Source organism: Gambusia affinis, linkage group LG07, assembly GCF_019740435.1.
Source record: "Gambusia affinis linkage group LG07, SWU_Gaff_1.0, whole genome shotgun sequence".
NCBI classification, from domain to species: domain Eukaryota; kingdom Metazoa; phylum Chordata; class Actinopteri; order Cyprinodontiformes; family Poeciliidae; genus Gambusia; species Gambusia affinis.
In genome coordinates, this window is record NC_057874.1 from 27,294,682 (window position 1) to 27,312,871 (window position 18,190).

At 37.8% G+C, this 18,190-nt stretch overlaps 1 protein-coding gene across 1 annotated transcript in view; it reads right to left on the minus strand.

The window, feature by feature from the left end:
* asic1b (acid-sensing (proton-gated) ion channel 1b) overlaps positions 1-4,928 on the minus strand; it is a 189,829-nt gene extending 184,901 nt beyond the window's left edge. The window contains exon 1 of the mRNA XM_044121670.1: positions 3,415-4,928. Within this exon, the coding sequence (XP_043977605.1) occupies positions 3,415-3,776 (362 nt within the window). The 5' untranslated portion in view covers positions 3,777-4,928. The remainder of the gene's footprint in view (positions 1-3,414) is intronic.
* Positions 4,929-18,190: the final 13,262 nt, after the last annotated feature.

Genomic DNA, 18,190 nt, shown 5'->3' on the forward strand with positions numbered 1-18,190 from the left:
TGCATGGATATTTGTGCACCATGAATAATAAAATAATAAAGAAATGCTTTGAGTCAGCAGAATGTTCCTACATGAAACACTGTCACTTGGTCGGTTCGTAGCTCTGTCACTCCGTTTTCTTTTTTAAAAAAATCTATTGAATAATGCTGCTATTTTATCTAAACTCCCAAAGAAACAGAGGTATGTGATTGTACCGCTGTGTGCAATCATACCTCTGCTCTTTTCCCATATCGTTTTAGCTCTTTTAAAATATTTTTTAAAAATGAGTTAACCAGTACTTGTACTGAAGATTAGTTTTTTTTTTTGTTTTTTTTTAAGACTAAGGGTATTTTCACACCTGATAACAGAATAGGCTTCGGGATAGAAATTACAACATTTGTCACATTTTCAGCTAATGCAGTTCTGTTTCACACTGCGCTGTGTCAAGAAAACAAAATCCTTTAAAAACACGCAACTTCCTTCTTCACAAAATGGAAACAAAAAATGGAGGAGTGTTAGATTTTAGCGCCGAGATTATTTCTTTTTGTCTTTGGCTAAAGACCACAAACCATTTCTCCTGCTAACACTAGACTCACACGTTTGTTTTGGTTGTATTTACCCAGAATGCCCCGGAGCGGTTTCTAGTCACATAAACCGCACCAGAGTTAACTTTAACTGATACATGGGTTTTAAGCATACCAGTTTGATGTTTTGGTCCACATTAGAGTTTGGACCAAACCTCTCCAGACAAACCAGACTTTCTAGGAAAATGAACCAGAGTTCAATTACAACAAACCAAACAGGACAGGAGTGAAATCACCCTAGAAACAGTTACAGTTTCTCATCAGAGTGCAGTTCATAAATGTATTTTTTCAGACACTTATCACAGCTCAACAAACTGATGTTAGAAGCATATTTCATATTGAAAATATTACATAACCATCACATGAAGGGTTAATATCCAATAAAACACGATTTATAGTTCTCTTCATTATTAACTCTCATGCTAATGCTTTAATTTGCTGTCACCCTGCTTTCAGGGGCCACCTTTCATGCATGACCTTCCATCTTCCTTAGCAGCATCAGAGGAAGGCCAGCGGAGTTCAGAGCTTTAAAAGGCTTTGCATGCTTTGTCCATGTTATTTTGCACATCTCCCAGATCTCCCACAGCTCCTAAAGTGACAATCAAAGCAGGCCAACGTTAACAGTGCTTTGCACTTGCGTGGCAGACATGGCATCACCCAAGACAATTCAGACGTCATAGCTGACTTTAGTTTGCCTTCTTTGCTGTTAACAGGATTTGACACAAAAGTAACATTTTGTACGACTTCAGAGTGAAACGGTAGCCTGAAGCGTCTTGCCAGCTGGTTCAAGAAGCGTTTGTGATCAGATCACCTCACTGGGGTGGAGAAAAGTTCAGTTTTCTGACTAAATGCTGACAAATCTATTTTAAAAGGGAAATTTGCACATTAAATAGATTTTTTCCATACAATGGCCTAAATCAAACATGTGGTTTGGTTAATTTCTATGAAAATGGTTTAATAAAATCTAAATCAAGTTGCTCGAGAACTTAAGAATAGCATTATTAATAACTACATTGAGGCAAGTATTGGTACGTTTGGAAATGTTAGAGTGTGGAAGGTTCTGCTGAAAGATAGAACCAACATTTCCATAAAACTTGTCTGAAGAGGGAAGCATGCTGACTTCAGACTCAATAAAAACACAGTAATCCAACACCAGCAGATAAAATGGCTCCTCAAATCATCAACTGTAGAAACTTCATACAGGATCTCAAACAACTTGGAGTCTGCGCCACTTGAATCTTCCTTCAGGCTCTTGGATCTTGATTTCCAAACGAAATACAAAGTTTACTTTCATCATAAAAGAAGCCCTTGGACCACTGAGCAGCAGCTCAGGCCTTTTTCTGCTCCACCCAGGTAAGACACTTCTGACGTTTTCTTTAGTTCAAAAGCAAGGAGTCGTGACCAATGTCCAGGATGTGTCTGTGTGTTAATATAAAAATCCACTTACAACAAACCGGTGAGTCAACAGTTTACATAAACGATGGATTAACACTTATTTTCCTCATATCAGCTCATCATGAGTTCATTCCTATTGGGAGAAAAGGAGTCGTGTCATTGCCAAAATACAGACGTGGGAATGCTTTTAGATGCACTCCTTCACTATAAGACAGTAATAAGCCCTGGCTCCTGATATCTCCCTATTTGTCTGAGGTTTCTACAGAAGACATGGTTCTTCAGGCACATCCCGATAACAAAACTCCCTCAGCATTCTCAGGGTCGGAGCTGCCAGCTGAATTTTAACAAAAACCAGATATAATGGGAATGTATGTTTTTAAAGATGTGTATAAGACTGAGGTGTGGTGGCGGCTTTTTTGGAGATTCCTTCCACAATTTATTCTTTAGATTGATGCAGATTGGCACTGGGCTTTTTTAAACTAAATTATGTGGCGTAAGAGTTCCTTTCTGCAACATTCTCACAATTAGACAGTTTTAAAGGTTACTAAACCTCCATCTATACACTACAATCATGTACTTAGCAGCCATTCCTCGACATGAGTAAGAGCATGGCGACTGTGGACAGTGAAGCACTCTTTAAGAAGCTTTGCAACATAACCTCTAAAGGCTGCAATTATGCCTTTTGCTTGTGCACATTTTTCTTCCACTAAACTTTCTAATAGCATGTTTGGATACAGTTGGACTGGGCAGAGAGTTTTGTGGGTAACCCTTTGTGTGTGGAGTATCCCTAGCTATATTTCAATTGATCATATGTTTGTGCAATTTAACATTTAGAAAATAAAGTTGCTTAATAGAAACACATCAATTTAGAGAAAGAAAATATTGTTTCCCGATAAAATGTTTGGCCAGTAGGATAAGGTGGAATTTTTTGCAAAACTGAAAATGAAAACACTTTTTTTTCTGCATCTCACCAGTCATGTTGTTAACAACCGATGGTGCTGGCACAAACCACGAAGAAGAAGACAGGAAGTAGTTGTACGATCTGCATGTTTTTAATGACTTGTGTGACAAACTCATTCATGTGTGATTTTAGGTCCTTTCTTATTTCATGAAATGTTTTTTTTTTATTGACATTTGCAGAATATAAAGTTTTGCGCATATCTGTAATATAAACACGGCTATTGATAACCCAAAAAATAATAATTTGAGGGTTTTATCAGCTATAACTTGTAATATAGACACAAAAAGAAATGTGTAATTTTTTTTGCAATCATACAGTTTAAATGTGTCTATTTTATTTAACTGTTGAAGAATGTGTTCATAAACCAATTTCTGTTCAGGATAGGTTCAAAACTTTACCACACAACAGATTTCTGCTGGAATCAGCAAAACAGACGGACAGACAGACAGACAGACCACCGCCCACAGGTTAATAGTTTCAATTAGACCTACACACCTGCCATTGAGCAAGGCGAGGAAGTCGCCAGCGTGGTACAGGTCGTTGTGAGTCACCTGGCTGAAGCGGAAGGAGTTGAGGTTGCAGAAGGTGACCGAAGGGAACACGATCATGGACGCGGCCACCTCGTCCAGCTTGGTGACGTGAGGATACTCGAAGTAAAACTGCACCCGGTCCACGCACACCATCACCAGCAGCCCCAAAGAGGCCAAGAAGAACACAATCCACAGGCTGCGCTTCACGTACTTTCGTTCATAAGTGAACATGTGCGAGATGCCGTGCAGCGTGGACCTGGTGGCAAAAACTTCAATGGGAGCCGGCCGCTTGAAGTCCGCGTCCTCCGGGTCCGCTTTCAGATCCATTATTTACAGCGGGATGAGTTTGGATGGATGGTGACTGGGAGGATGCAAACCACGCGAATTGGCTTTATGAACAAGTTGATGCTTTATTTATGAGGAGGATGTTAGCCGTTGCCAAGTTCACGCCCTTCTACGCATGTATTTCTCATGCAGTCTATGTGAGATGTTGCGTCACTAACAGCCGGCAAAAAAAAAAAAAAAAAGAAGGTCCTCAATCAGAGCATTTTACTCAAAATCGCATCTGAACACTCAGTCCGTACACCGAGCAGATGTAGGAAGCATGCGATATTTGCTGCCTCAGTTTAAAGTCACAGTTCCATAATTTTAATATTTACAAAAAACAGCGGAGCGCGCATGGAGAGATGCCAGCGCTGTCCTCTTCTCTTGCACACTTCTGTAATCTAAGCGAGTTGTTTCCACAGTGATCACAAAAAAAAGCAAAGCCCAGGAACACACGAGAGGGGAATAATCAGAGCAAGAAGAGAAGGGAATTAAGAAATCAAAGCGCTGGTGTATTCTCTCATTGTAAGGCAGGAGAGTAGACAGGCAACATGGCTTTTTCCCAGATCCTCAAATCAAATCCGAACACGTGCTGAATAACAAGGAGGCGCTGATCTCTGGTCTGTTAATTTTTTAAAAGCAGTCGTCGGCTCGTCCTCCTGGGTTTTCCACAGCTGCATCACACAGGAGCTGGGTCTGTGTCAGAGCTGCCTCGGTCGGTGCGCCTCTGCTCGCATCCATTCCTTCACCACAATGCGGCGAGCAGCACGCCAAACACACTCACATCCCCCGTGTGTCTTCAAGTTTATGTGAGGAGAAAAAAACAAAGGCTGCCAGGGATTAAAGGAGGTTGTTCCTGCTTGAAACACCTTTCCTTCTGAATTCAGTGGAGCCTGTCAGCAGCTGCGGTGGAGGCTTGCCTGGATCACTTCCATTCGTCCCAAACAGGAGAGAGCAGGGATAGGACGGCGGGCTGAAGGAGCCCAACGTCGGCGACATACGACTTGTGTCAGACAAGCATCCGAAGCGGCTATTAGAATAAAACTACATCACGGAGGATGTCACTGACAAACAAACCAGTTTACAGATACTTTCAGGCATCTGAGAGCTTCAAGTTTTCTCTTTCTACCATTAGAGGTAATAATAAAAATAATAACTGACAAAAAATAATTTTAAAAGAACATTGGGGATGTTACAACAGCACCCAATAGATTGCACCAAGGGGAGGAAGAAAACAACCAGAAACCTTGCAAAGAATTAATTAGATTCTAATGTAAGCATTAAGTTTATAATGTGGGTTCCATGACAACCATTACACATAATCTGACATGAATATGGTTGCCATGTCTCTAATTTTAACAGCTGCAAAAGTTTGTAGATCTATTTCACTCACTCACAACAGCAAGTGTTTTTCAGTAAGTCTCTACTTTGCGACTGGAATTTTGTAAAATCCTTCTTGCATTCAGTCAGACTGGATAGATCCTCAGTGCATGGCAAACACTTGTTTATAAAAAGAATTCTTTCACTTCACAATTTTGCTCTACTTTCTGTCGTATAAAGTGACAATAAAATGTGCTAATGTTTGTGGCTGTAAAACATCTGCAAGCAAACATTTTCAAGTTTCTGCACAGATGTTCACTTAGATTTTGCTCTGGATTTTGTCTGGGCTGTTCTAACTCATGTTTTGATCCGTTTAAAGCACAAGTGTCAAACTCCAGTCCTCAAGGGCCGCTGTCCTGCAACTTTTATGTGCCTCTGCTGCTCCACACCTGAAGAGAATAAGTAGGTCATTAGCAAGGCTCTGGAGAACTGATCTACACAAGAAGGAGGTGATTAAGCCATTTCATTCCAGTGCTTATCTAAAAACTGCAGGACACTGGCCCTGGAGGACTGGAGGTTGACACCCCTGGTTTAAAGCCTTTCTAACAGACAGGCATGTAAGTTTAGGACATTATGGTTGAAGATGAACTTCTCCGAATCTTAAATCTTTTAGGATCAACAGCTTTTTACAAGTCTGCTCTACAACCTTCGTGCTGACTGTGTTCCTTTCTTTTCACAATGCTGTTTGTTGTTCTCAAAAAGTCTTAATGGGTTGTTAAAAAACAAATTACAAACCGGTAAACTATAAGTAGTAGCTACATAATTTCTGAAAGAAACTGTTTGAGGTATTGACTAAACAGCTAAACACAAATGCATGCAAACACTTGTTTCTAAAAGGAATAAATAACTGGGAAACTGCAGTTTTCCTTTCACTTCACAATTTTGCTCTACTTTCTGTCACACAAAGTGACAATAAAATGTGCTAATGTTTGTGGCTGTAATGAGATTACATGTGAAAAAGTTCAATGGGTGTGAATACTTTTCCAAACGGTGTATAGTGTGAAAAATATATATTCATATTGGTGATTATCCAGGAAGTGCCAGAAGAGAATGTTCTTTTGAGCAGAAAAATAAAGTTTTCAATCCAAATAGGGAGTGTGTTAGCCTGTTTGTAACATCTATTCTTGGGATTCACTGCAGAGAAGGATCTTGCAGGAAATAATTTGACTTTAACTGTTCTATCTCTGTTTGTTTTCCAAATAGGCTTTTGCCAAATTATTCAGCACATCTTGCAAATTCTTCATGGAAAAGTTGCTGTCTTTAGCATTCTTGATGTTAAGATAAATCCCAGGAACACATGAGCACTAATGATCACATTTACAAGACAAAGACACATTCATGACACAACTTCTTTTGATTAGTTGAGTTTATCATGTTACTGCCACACTTCTGAAGCTTTTACTTATTAGTATAAAATATTATCTTGTATGATTGTTTCCAATATAAAAATAGTAACTCAGCTGTTTTTGCCCTTTTTTTGTTCTGTACGACATTAAATTAGACTAAACTTTCTGGTTTTAGGTCAACTTAAATCCTTTCATCTTTTTATTGTCTCCAGCCAGTTATCAACTCAAGGTGGCTGGTCAGCTTTGACCACCAACATGGTTTGTATTTGCTCAATGCCAGAATAATAATAAAAGAGTTTTTCTCTGAGTGGCCTGTCCTTGTTGGAAGAGCACTAATTTCTCTGTAGATAATAACACTCTCTTAGCTTCAACCAGCATCTTCACAAAGCAATTTGCTTTTGTTCTGAGGGTCATGCAACAAAACATACTCATCCTAGGGATACAGAACAAATCTCCTGACACATAATTGCTTGAACAGAATAGCATATCTTTGTACTAATGGAAATTGAATCCAAGGATGGACAAGGTTTGTGGAGATCTAATATTCCCTTCCTGACATGATGGAAGATTTCTCTAGATTTACCCAGAATGTCAACATAAGGAAGCATTGTGTGTGTGAAGGTTTGATGTGCGCCTCCATTTTACCCAAATGTTGTGAAAATGGTTTCAGGGTACAGCTGTACAAACCAGAAGGTATTCATAACTTTTAAAACTTCTGACATGAAGTCGGGTTTATCATAATTTACCAATCCCAGTTTCCAGCTCCATCCTCCTGTGTTTCCACTGACCTGACATTTGCGCAGTTTAACATTTCAAAAACTTATTTGCCTGACAAGAACACGGCAATTTCAAAAAAAGTTATTGGTATTTAGATAAAAGGTTTTGGCATTAGGACGAGGTGGTTTTGTGGTTGTATTGAAATTGGTTTATTTCGCAAAACTGCAACTGAAACCCTTTTTTTTTTTTTTTTTTTTTTTTGATTTAGCAAAAAACCAAAAAATGAAGGTGACAGGAAGTAGTTGGAGGATCATGGCGCAGCATGTCTTTCAATAAATGAACAAACTTCACCTGTGATTTTAATGGAAACAACAATTCTGAAATTGTGTTTTTCTGACATTACCAGAATATTGACAGTTTTACGCACATTTGTAATGCAAATACAGATACTGTTCCACTCAAGCTTTTGAGTAGAAAATCAATGTTGCAAAGTCTATGTCTTTCACTATACGCTATGCTTGATTTTTTTTTCTCCTTTCCTCTATATATTGCCTTTTCTTTTTATTAATTTGTTTATTTGTAGGACAAGTACTCAGTTTTTAGCAACAGACACATCATTAACAAACTACAATAACTTCCACCCATTGTCTTTGTGCACAATTTCTTATCAAAAGAGAAAAACTGTTTTTTGTTTTTTTTAGTGTATTGGTTTCTGCACACATCAAGGCTGAACCCTGCACCAGATTGCTTTAAAATTAAGAACACAGTATTAAGAAAAGAAATAGCCTTTTCCATGCATTTTCTTGCAGAAACTAAATATTTTTTACAATACTGATGACCTGTATGCTATAAGCTTTACTGCTAAAACAGCACCTATTGAGCTTAGTACAGAAAAAGTTAAGTCTGTTTTCTCACTTATTATATTCAGTTTTTTAATGAGGCAAACAGCTTGCATGTGTGATTTAATGTCTAACAATAAAAGGAGGATATGGTTTCAGTTGTACCAACCAGAGGGCAAACTCGGTCACTCAGATAAATTTAGTTCTGAGCAAATTATCATAACAGCAACAATAGAGTCAATTTTCCAGTAAGGCCACACAGATGCTCATTCATTTCTACATGTATGCATGTTTACAGTTCATGTATTTTCAGACAAGGTAAAAAAAATCTCTTTACGAATCTGTGTTCTGCTCCGAACAACGAATGGAAATATGTCAACGGCTGAGCCAACAATAGGCAATAAGGCAGATGTGTCACATCACTGCCACTGCCAGATCTGTCATAGACACCATATTGCCAAAAGGCAAGGAGAGCTCACCCATGAAATTGTTCGTAGCACATCCAAAATTGCTATTTGACATGGTATTGACTGGGAAAATGTGGCAGCATTTATGAAGCCTTCCTTTTTTATTGATCACTGCTGCTGGGAAAGTGAGCCATATGTTGCTTTAATAAGAGGAGGTGCGTCCTTGTCAGACATTTTGTTTGATAGTACAATAGATGCTACATTCCTAAATGGCATTTTGATATGACATGATTTACATTTACCCAAACTTTGTCTTTTTGCAGCTTATATTATATTGCCACTGCAGCCCAGGATCTTCTATGAATATAAAAGTAAAATTCTGCTCAGATTTTTCTGTTGAAGTTTTCTATTTTTTTCCCAGATCAGTTTATATTTTCTCACAATAAGAGGTGGGTAGTCACTAGTTACTTTTATTTGGTTTCATTTAACTTTTTTACTCTTAGCCAAATAGTTTCTTGGATCGATACTTCTTACTATGTAATGCTGAAATGGTGCTTCTGTTACTTGAGTTGAATTTTGGGCACTAATCTATATTAGTATATATATGTTTATCTGACAAACTGTGACGGGGGCCTTATTTTAAACAGATACTTTGAAAACTCTGAAGCTAAGATGCAATAATCATAAAACTAAAAATGTTTGTAAAACAAAGCTTTTTCTGCAACACCAATAAAATCTACACAAGAGACATTTTGTTTTTTATTGTTTGGCAAGGAGGGCAGTGAAGATGCTTTGTGTGTTTTCAAAAATAAATCTCTGAAGAACCCGAGTATGATTTGGTGAGTTGAAGTAGATTTGAGTTTAAACTTGGCAAATGTGGAAATAACTTCAAGAATCTGGGCTTTCCTCAAGTTCATAAAATTGAAACTTTCTAGGTTAACTCCACTGAGCTCAACTGGATAAATGTAAGAAAAAAGATTTGAAGCTACTGGCTTGGAGAGCTAATCCATCCCTCCAACTGGAGAAAGTGCTGATTCACAAGAAAAAAACAATACAAAGCAATATTCATAATAAATTGAATGTGTTAATGATGTGGAATGGGAAAACATGACTATCAGATTTAAGATTTAAGAATAGAACACAGTGTATAAAAAAATAAATAGCCTTTATTAGGCTTTTTGTTGTGTTTTTACCATCACCAAAAGTTTACAATATTGATGTGCTGTACGCTATAAATTCCACTTTATCTTTTATGCACAGAACAGAAAGGTTTCCTTATTTTCTCATGTTCAGTTTCTTAACGAGGCAAACTGCTTCCCCGAGTCAGCACATCATTAGCATTAAATTAAATATATGTAAGAATATAGTGGAGTTCTTGAAGAGAAACATTCTATTTCTTACCAGAATGGGAGGAAAAAACTCCTGTCCAATTTACAGCTTGCTTAGCCATTTCTCTTTAGATGTCATTTGGATTACACTTGCAGAGAAAGTTTATACAAAGGAGGATCTAAAATCTCTCACCACTTGTCTCTTGTGTTTGCATCTCCTTTCAGTTGTCTCCATGCATGCTAGCTTTTACTTTGGCCAAGGCAGCTATAGCTGCGTGGTTTGCCAACCTTCCCAGAGGGAGCTGGCAGGAAACCCGAACACACTCTGGGGTCCTATTGACATGTCTGCTAAGTGATCGTTGGGTAGGCAGCACACAGTGGCAGCGAGAGGCTCTCGACCCAGATGATTTAGGTCTTTCATATCCATGACCAGAACCTGCCTCTGATTGCAACATTTTCTTGTCTTGGCACTGATCCAAATAAGGTCCTCATAGACAGATGGTCATTAGATCTGATAATGGGTATCTGCAGGTTCCTGCCCAGACAAATGCCCACTGCTTTAGCAGCAATGATCATTATCAGTCAAGGACACTTTCATTGAAAGTAAGTGAGGGAATCGTTAAAAAGGCTCAATATTCCCAGTTATTACAGTCGACTCAGATCTCTTTTACCTCTAGTGATGCCACATACCTCTAGAGCGTGTGTGTGTGTTTGCTCATTTTCATTACTTTTTATGTGTATGGTAACATGCCCTAGTGATATTAAGGGTGATTTCACACCTGTCCTGTTTGTATGATTTAATGAAACTTAGGTTTGAACTATAAAACCAATTCAATTAAAGTGAACTCTGGTGCTGTTCGAATGCATATGTGAACATCAAGCGGACTGGAGACGGCTCCAAAAGCAGGGAGTGAACTATACCGCAGGGCATTCTGGGTAAATAAATACAACCAACACAAATGTGCAACGAAGAATTGACTAATTATTTAATGCTGGTAGAAATATACCCCAAAGAATCTGCAGATGTATCTTAAGTAAAAGTATTTACTCATGTTGGCTGAATGCAAATGCATGCCACACTTTTCAGATTTGTATTCATAAAATATTCTAATGAGTAACATTTTTTTCCCATTTCCAGTTGTCAGTCTGTTACACAAAATCTGAAAAGCTTAGAGATTTATAGCTCCGATGTAGAAATATTTTAAAAAGTTTACTGGGAATAAATACTTTTCTCTTATTAGGTTTGTTAATATATTGACTTCACTGTAACACAAACATGTGTAACAGTTTTGGTGCTACTATACCAAAACTAGAATAGTAGTAAAGCAATAGTTAGAGTTTGAAAATTGCTATTCTTGTTCTGATTTTCAACTTTGACATGCACCTCTTCAGCGATGAGGTTTATTTATGTGGAGCTGCTCTAGCTATAATGTCTGAGGCCACTTTGATTACAGAGTTCTGCAGGCACAGATGAATACGTGCCTGAAGGTTATTTATCAACGGGTAGGTGGTGTCGTCTCATCACTTGTATTTCTGCCCTCTTTTAGTGTTCCTGATTGTGTCTGAACATGGGTTATTCATCTGCTTCACCAGTTCGATACAGCATCAGGTCCATTTCTGCTGGAAGATTGATTCTCTGTCCTGGCAAGAAAAAAATTTGGAATTACCTTTGATAAACTTTGTGTACTCCCAGCCTGAGGTTCGATCCGTCGCAAATGAGTGTCATGAGACATTTGGAAAGCAGAGAACTTTGGACTCCTATCATAATTACTGGGCTGGCATTTAATCCAATTACCAAAGACTCTTGGTGTCAGATAGGATTTCAGAAGTTTAGCTTCCTATATGCTTTTGCCTTACATGTTTCATACTGAAGAGAATTGCGGCGAATTGGAGCTGATTGCATATTTTGTGTCTTGTCACTTTAATGGCTACATGTTTTTGAGTGATTGGCTATTGTCTGCTGCTGAGGCCTTATTATACAACACAACAGAAACCGAATGTCCGCTTGCTTTCTTGCAAGAAGTGCAAAAGGAAATTTAAATAATCCTTTAGAAAAAAAACAAAAAACACCCAAGCTGCTTCGTTTCATTAATTTCTAATTAAATATTCACCTCCAGGTTTCTCTCAAACCCCCCAACATGTCCATTTAGGCTTAATTTTATTTTATTTTATTTTCTTGGTAGTGTGCTGCTGCAGTTTTCTAAAGCATACATGGGCCCTGCTTTTATGAGATATGTGCTTAGAAAAACGGGCAGCTGCTCCACGTTGTGACATGAAAGAACTGCGTTCACATTGAAGCAATGATTAAAAATGAAATCACCAGGAATTACTGTTAAGAGCCAAAAGGAAAACTCAAAGCGCTTTCAATAAGTTCACTTAAAGCATGGATTAAACGTAAAATGAAGTGTTTTTGAGCCATGCATGGAATTAATTCAGGGAATTTTCTTGATGTAAACGTTTTAGATCATCTCTTTATCAATTATCTATCAGCTTGCTGAGTAAATCTTGATGCCTCAACACTGGATTTGTTTTTGTTTTTTTTGTTTTTTGTCAGTCATTGAGGAGAGCAAAAAGTTGAAAACAATTTTTCATGAGTCTTTCCAACAAAGTAATTTAAACAATGCTGAGTCATCATTTTGTAAAGCTCTTGTCATGCAAGCAAAAAGCTTTTTACACAACATCATAAGCGTCTGAGATGCTTTGGTCATCAAACTGATGATCATGTAAAACATCTACAGTTGATTATAAGTTGATTTTTCAACATGAACACTTCATTCCGTTTCACTATTCAAAATTAAGGAAGTCCAAGCAATTTTTTTCCCTTTCCAATATTCTTTCATAATCCTAACTGAAGTCATGCATGAAAGTAATATTGCACAGACCAGTGAAGCCCTGCGATTACATTCTTTGTCTGTGTGCCTCCAATTGTCAGAGGTGGAAAGTGATTGACAGAATACACAATAGATTTGGAGGTTTACTCCGTGTTGTTTAACCCGCATCGCCCTCAGACATCAAACCGCCTCTAACCTGCTTTTCTTTCATGGGATTGAAATTGGGAGGGAGAAAACAATCTGGTAAAACTGTGGCAGCTTTATAATCTATATACTGACACATTAGTCTGCAAATGAAGCAGTTTCTGATACGACACATTTATGCAAACTGATGTTTGTGATGTTGTGCTAATTGACACTTAGTTATTTGCTTTTCTTTCCCTGTGGGAATAATTATATTTGACAGCCAGTGACAGGTAAACTGTAAATTTGTAGTACAGAAAGAAAGCATGCATTACAAAACAGATACAAGAGCTCCCCTTGCTGTCAAGTTTTTTTGACAGAGCAATCCCAATAAAAGCATTTAAAGTAAGTTTTAATGACTTTTTTTGTTGGAGATGATTTTTAATTCCTGTCTCTCTTCAACTGGAGATAATGAGATTTTTATCACATCTTGGACAATGAATCAATAACTATTGCGATAGACAAATGATCAATATTAATAAATGGAATATTCACTGAACTCAGATCCAGAACAGCACAGAGTTCTGGGAAATGTAGCCACTCAACCTCTCACATCCATTTAAAGTTGGTTACCTAGAAACAACCTGTTGAGTGACTTGCGCCAGCAGCAGCTTAATGTTTTACGACTGTGCCTTATAACTGCTCAAAAAGGAAAACAGTGAAAACAATGAAAAAGTTTGGTAGTATTTCAGATATTTAATCAATAATTATCGATAGACTGATATGAAATACTCATACAGTGATGCGTTTTTCAGCCACATTGTCCATGTAATAAACACAAAGAGGGCTGAATAACAATGTGTCAGATTTTTAATCATCTTTGTTCCTCCTCCACCACTCAGAGGAGGAACCTTGGAGCAGCCTGGCCCATTTCCACTCCGCTTGACCCAATCACGACCGCAAACCCAAGGCTGGGACCTGACAACACGGCAGCAGCTGAGTGTAGGGCGGAGGGGAGTGGGAAGAAGCAAGAAGCTGCAGGTGAAAGCAGCAGCAGTTATTAAAAGACGGGGACGGATGAGTAATGCACCCAGGGATCAATCAGGCACAAATGACCACAGGAGATCATCTTTCTCCAGCAGCAGGATCCTGCTAGCCTATCCTGCCCCTTCCCCCATTAGCCACATCACCCGGCACCTTAAAGCCACCAGATACACAGGAGCAGGTTCAGAGAGGATTGAGGGAACATGGAAGGACAGAATGTGATCAGGCGCTGTAGTAAGAGAGTTGTCAGGGACAGCAGGAGCGTATATTGATTGTTTTCGCTTTTGTATAATTGCAATTAAAGTTTGCAAACAGGCGTGTGGATCAGTTTCACAGATGTCGCCCATGCGGGGATGCAAGGCAGCATTGATGGATCCTTACACATTTCCGTGGGCAGAAGGGAAAGCCAGTAATAACCCCAGGCACTCAAACTGTGAGGCTGAAATACTACTAATAAAAAAAACTGCCTTTTACTGACATGTGGAACCTCTACAAAGATCAGACAGACAGATATTAGACTGAACTGAATATTTGTGATTAAAACAGATTTAAATATTTTAAAACTTTATTGTCATTCTTCAGGGAGGTAAAGAAAGAGGGATGAAAAACAATAATTTAATCAAATCATTAACATTCCCATTTATCCATTAATCTTCCAGTTTTGCTCAGAACTGTGAAATTTCAACTTCCCAGTCAGAAAAATCAACTGGAAGGCCTTCTGAAGTCAGATTTCCCAGCAACTCTGACTACCCCCAGTTACGACTTGTAAAGTGGACTTCAAGTTTCAATATGGCCGCATCAAGAGTAGTAAGCTATGGTAGAAACATGTTTATTTTAGAAGACATGCATGTAAAAGTGCATCTAAAATAAACATGACAGTAATGCTTGTTTACGGAAAGAAAAGCTTAAAAATTATGTTTGTAAGAACTATTTATGGGAGTCGCCATGTTGAAATGACATCTTCTTAGCTAGAACGCCGTTACAGAGTTCCTATATTTCCCAGGTAACTGGAACGCAGCATCAGTCCTTGCTGGGTAGCCAGCCTGTCGATCTCCAGGTGTCACTGGAAGAGGCAGGATAAACACAAATCACCAGTTCATCATATGGTGACACAAAAACAGCACAACCATCCACATACTTTAATTTACACCTGTTACAATCAACCAAGGTTAATTAATTTGCATGGCTTTGGATGGCTGGAGGAAGCCCAGAAATCAGGAGACATTACCACCCTGAGAGGGATTTGAACCCAAGACTTTGGTGTTTTGAGGGAGCTTACCCCAAACTAATTAGTTTAAATTTAAATATAACATTTTAAATTCACTGAATCAAATTTTTCAGTAAAGAAAGAAAGATAACTCTGTAAAGCAGCCTGGTTTCCTGGTGACTTGTCAGGAAGTCTCCATCTTTTGTTTTCTTTCTCAAACAATTTTAAATTAAAGGAAGAAAAAAAAACCTTGAAATTATTCTGTTATAGAAGTTGGCGGTGTTTGATTTAAAGAGACATTGACCTCTATTTGAAGTTACATGAAAATAGAATTAATTTGGATTACCATGTGAACTGAGACCGATAGGGCTTCACCTCCACTACGCTCCTGTAATTGGTTGCATAGATTTCCATTAAATCTGGTTTGCAGAGTCCTTTGATTTAGACTAAAAGCTGCATTTTATCAAAGTTATGGTCGCTGTACTTTTTAAACAAAGCTAAATTGGAAATAATCCACAGGGTCGTGACACTACATTAAATCTTAGCATAGCTACAGAGTCATTATGCTGCTTCCTGATGGCAGCATAATGATAATAGATTGGAAGTAGAGAGTTAATGGTAAACAGAAAAGATGAGCATGTGGATCATACTCCTGTCCAAATCCCAAGATACATTTTAAAAGCCAGGACTTTTTCCTAAGTGTTAGAGAGAGAAAAATGAGGAGAATTTACCATTTTACTAAGAGCTGTCATCTTTTTAAAAAACTAGTCCTATTCACACTTTAAATGTCAGTTTGATGAAACATCACAAGGATGTCTTCAGTCACATCATAGATGCTAAAAAAAATAAAAAATCAGTGACATCAGGACCTAAACCACTTTGCATTTCATAAAGGAAATAAATAGACTAGCTGAGTTTGATGTTGAGTAATAATAACTGTTGATTTCAGATTCAAAGCAAACATAGAAGCAGCATCAATAAAAGAGGCGATTATGTCACTTTGATTTGTATAGACATAAAGATGGTGTTGTGCTTTACCTTGGGTTTGATAATGGTCATGGCTGCCTGGCTGTTAATGCTCCCTTGGTTCAGTAAATTACTCTGAAAGTGATCCAGCACAGTTTACAGCTACAAACTCAAAGGCATTTCCTTTGGTGACTGTCCAACACAGTGTAATGAAGAACTTGGAAGTGGAAGAAAAAGGATCTGCTGCTTTAAAAAGGAGTGATACGGTTGGTAGTCCTGCTCCCTTGCAGCAAGGGGGTTATGGGTTTGAATCCTGATCTCAAGTTTTACTGAATGTAGTTTGGATGTTTTCCCAATGAATATGTGGGTTCTCTCTACCACAAAGTCTAAAAATCATGACTGCTAGGTTAATTTGACTCTTAGGCACCAGCCTGCCTGAAACTCAAGTCAAACAAATAACAAAATAGATAAATGGTTTAATTGTTTTGGGTTTTTTTACAAAATAAAAATATGAGAAGAGCGACGCTTGCATTTAGATTCATCTACATTTATCGTGACACTCCTGAGTAATAAACTGCCTTCAAGAATCACCTAGTTGGTAAATAAAGTCTATTCATGTGTAAGTACGTCTCACTTCAATAAAGCTGTCCTTCTGAGGCTTCTGAGGTATTATTGCTGCAAAACAAACAGCAAAGCACAAAGTGTAGAGAAGTTTAAGCAAGAATTAGGTTAATGTAAAATCAACTTTTTATAGTTCTTCCCCCACTCAGCTCCTTCAGACTAGCCAGCAGAAATTAGCAAGCAGCTGGTGGAACTGTTGAGCTCATTATTTGAGCTACTCCTCAGTGAAATACTGATTGAAAATATTGTTAAAGAGGAGCTTTGTAATGATGACTTCCTGAAGGCGGAGTTTCAGAAAGAGCTGAATATTTTAAAGAAATAGAGGCCCAGTTTCAAGACACTAGATTATGTAGCCTAAATTATTTTAAGCCATATTGGATATCTGCACGACATTTTTACAATAACTGAAGGCAACAGTTACTTGACTGTGCTATAAAATGGCACCATGATGCTGGAAAACACGTAATACTGCACTGGCCCTTTGAACAAAATTCCTTATCTTGAGACATGGAGCCCTGATCAATCCATCACGCTGTGAAGATTCTCCAACAGGGATGTAGATGCTGGTCAATGTTGATGGGATGGACGGAGCACAAACAAAGCTTGTTAAAAGCTGCCACAGATGTGAGGGTGGAGGTGACACCCTAACATTCAGCCAGAGCTTCAGAGGGATGATCCATAGCAAAATATATTCATTAGAACGGCCCAGTCAAAGTCACCATCTACAAAATGTTAGTCTTTGACATTTTAAACATTGGGGAAAAGTTTTGTTTTCACACAAAAACACAAAAGTTGTTGTTTGGAACACTGAAGATATTTTATTGTTAATAGCCTCTTCCTGAACTAACAAAACTCTATTTGTCTTGCAACACTTTGTGCTTGTTGAAAGTGAGATTACAGCATTTACTATTATCTCATATTTATTGTTCTGTTTGGAGCCATTTTGTCTGCATGTTTTTGTTTTTTAATGAACCACAGAGGTTTTGAAAAAAGCAATGCAACTAAGCTTCCTGTGAAAGCTTCACTTTAAACATTATTGTTTTCTCAGACAATCCAAAGCAATTATGTGATATTGGCTCCAGGAAAAATAAAAATCAGATGCTGCAGTATGACAGAGCCAAAAATATAATTCAAACACCAATAACTTCATGTTGACATGGAGACAGAAAAGTACATGTTCAATTTTGTGCAACAATCATTTTAACTCATCTTTACTGTCATAATTATAATTATAACAATAATTATGAGAGGCTACTATTCTCAGATTTATTGCCACTGCTGGTGGTGATGTGTAAAAATAAAAAATAAATAAAATAAAACAGATATTTTTATTGCAGTAGAAGTTCTTCAATAGAGATTTGTTTTCTGATTATATTTGCCACAGTATTAGTTTTTTAAAATGGTTTCATTAATAAGATGGAAAAGTTCAGGTGAGCAACACTTTTCCTTTAGTCTTTATCTGATATATTTTTGAGTCCATAGTCAGAATAAAACACAGATAAGAGTTAGGGAAGAGCAGGTAGAAAGTTTTGCAATAGGACAACAGGAAACTTACAAAATGAGCTTGAGGAAGAAGAAACTTTAAAGAACATCAAAAACCAGGAATCT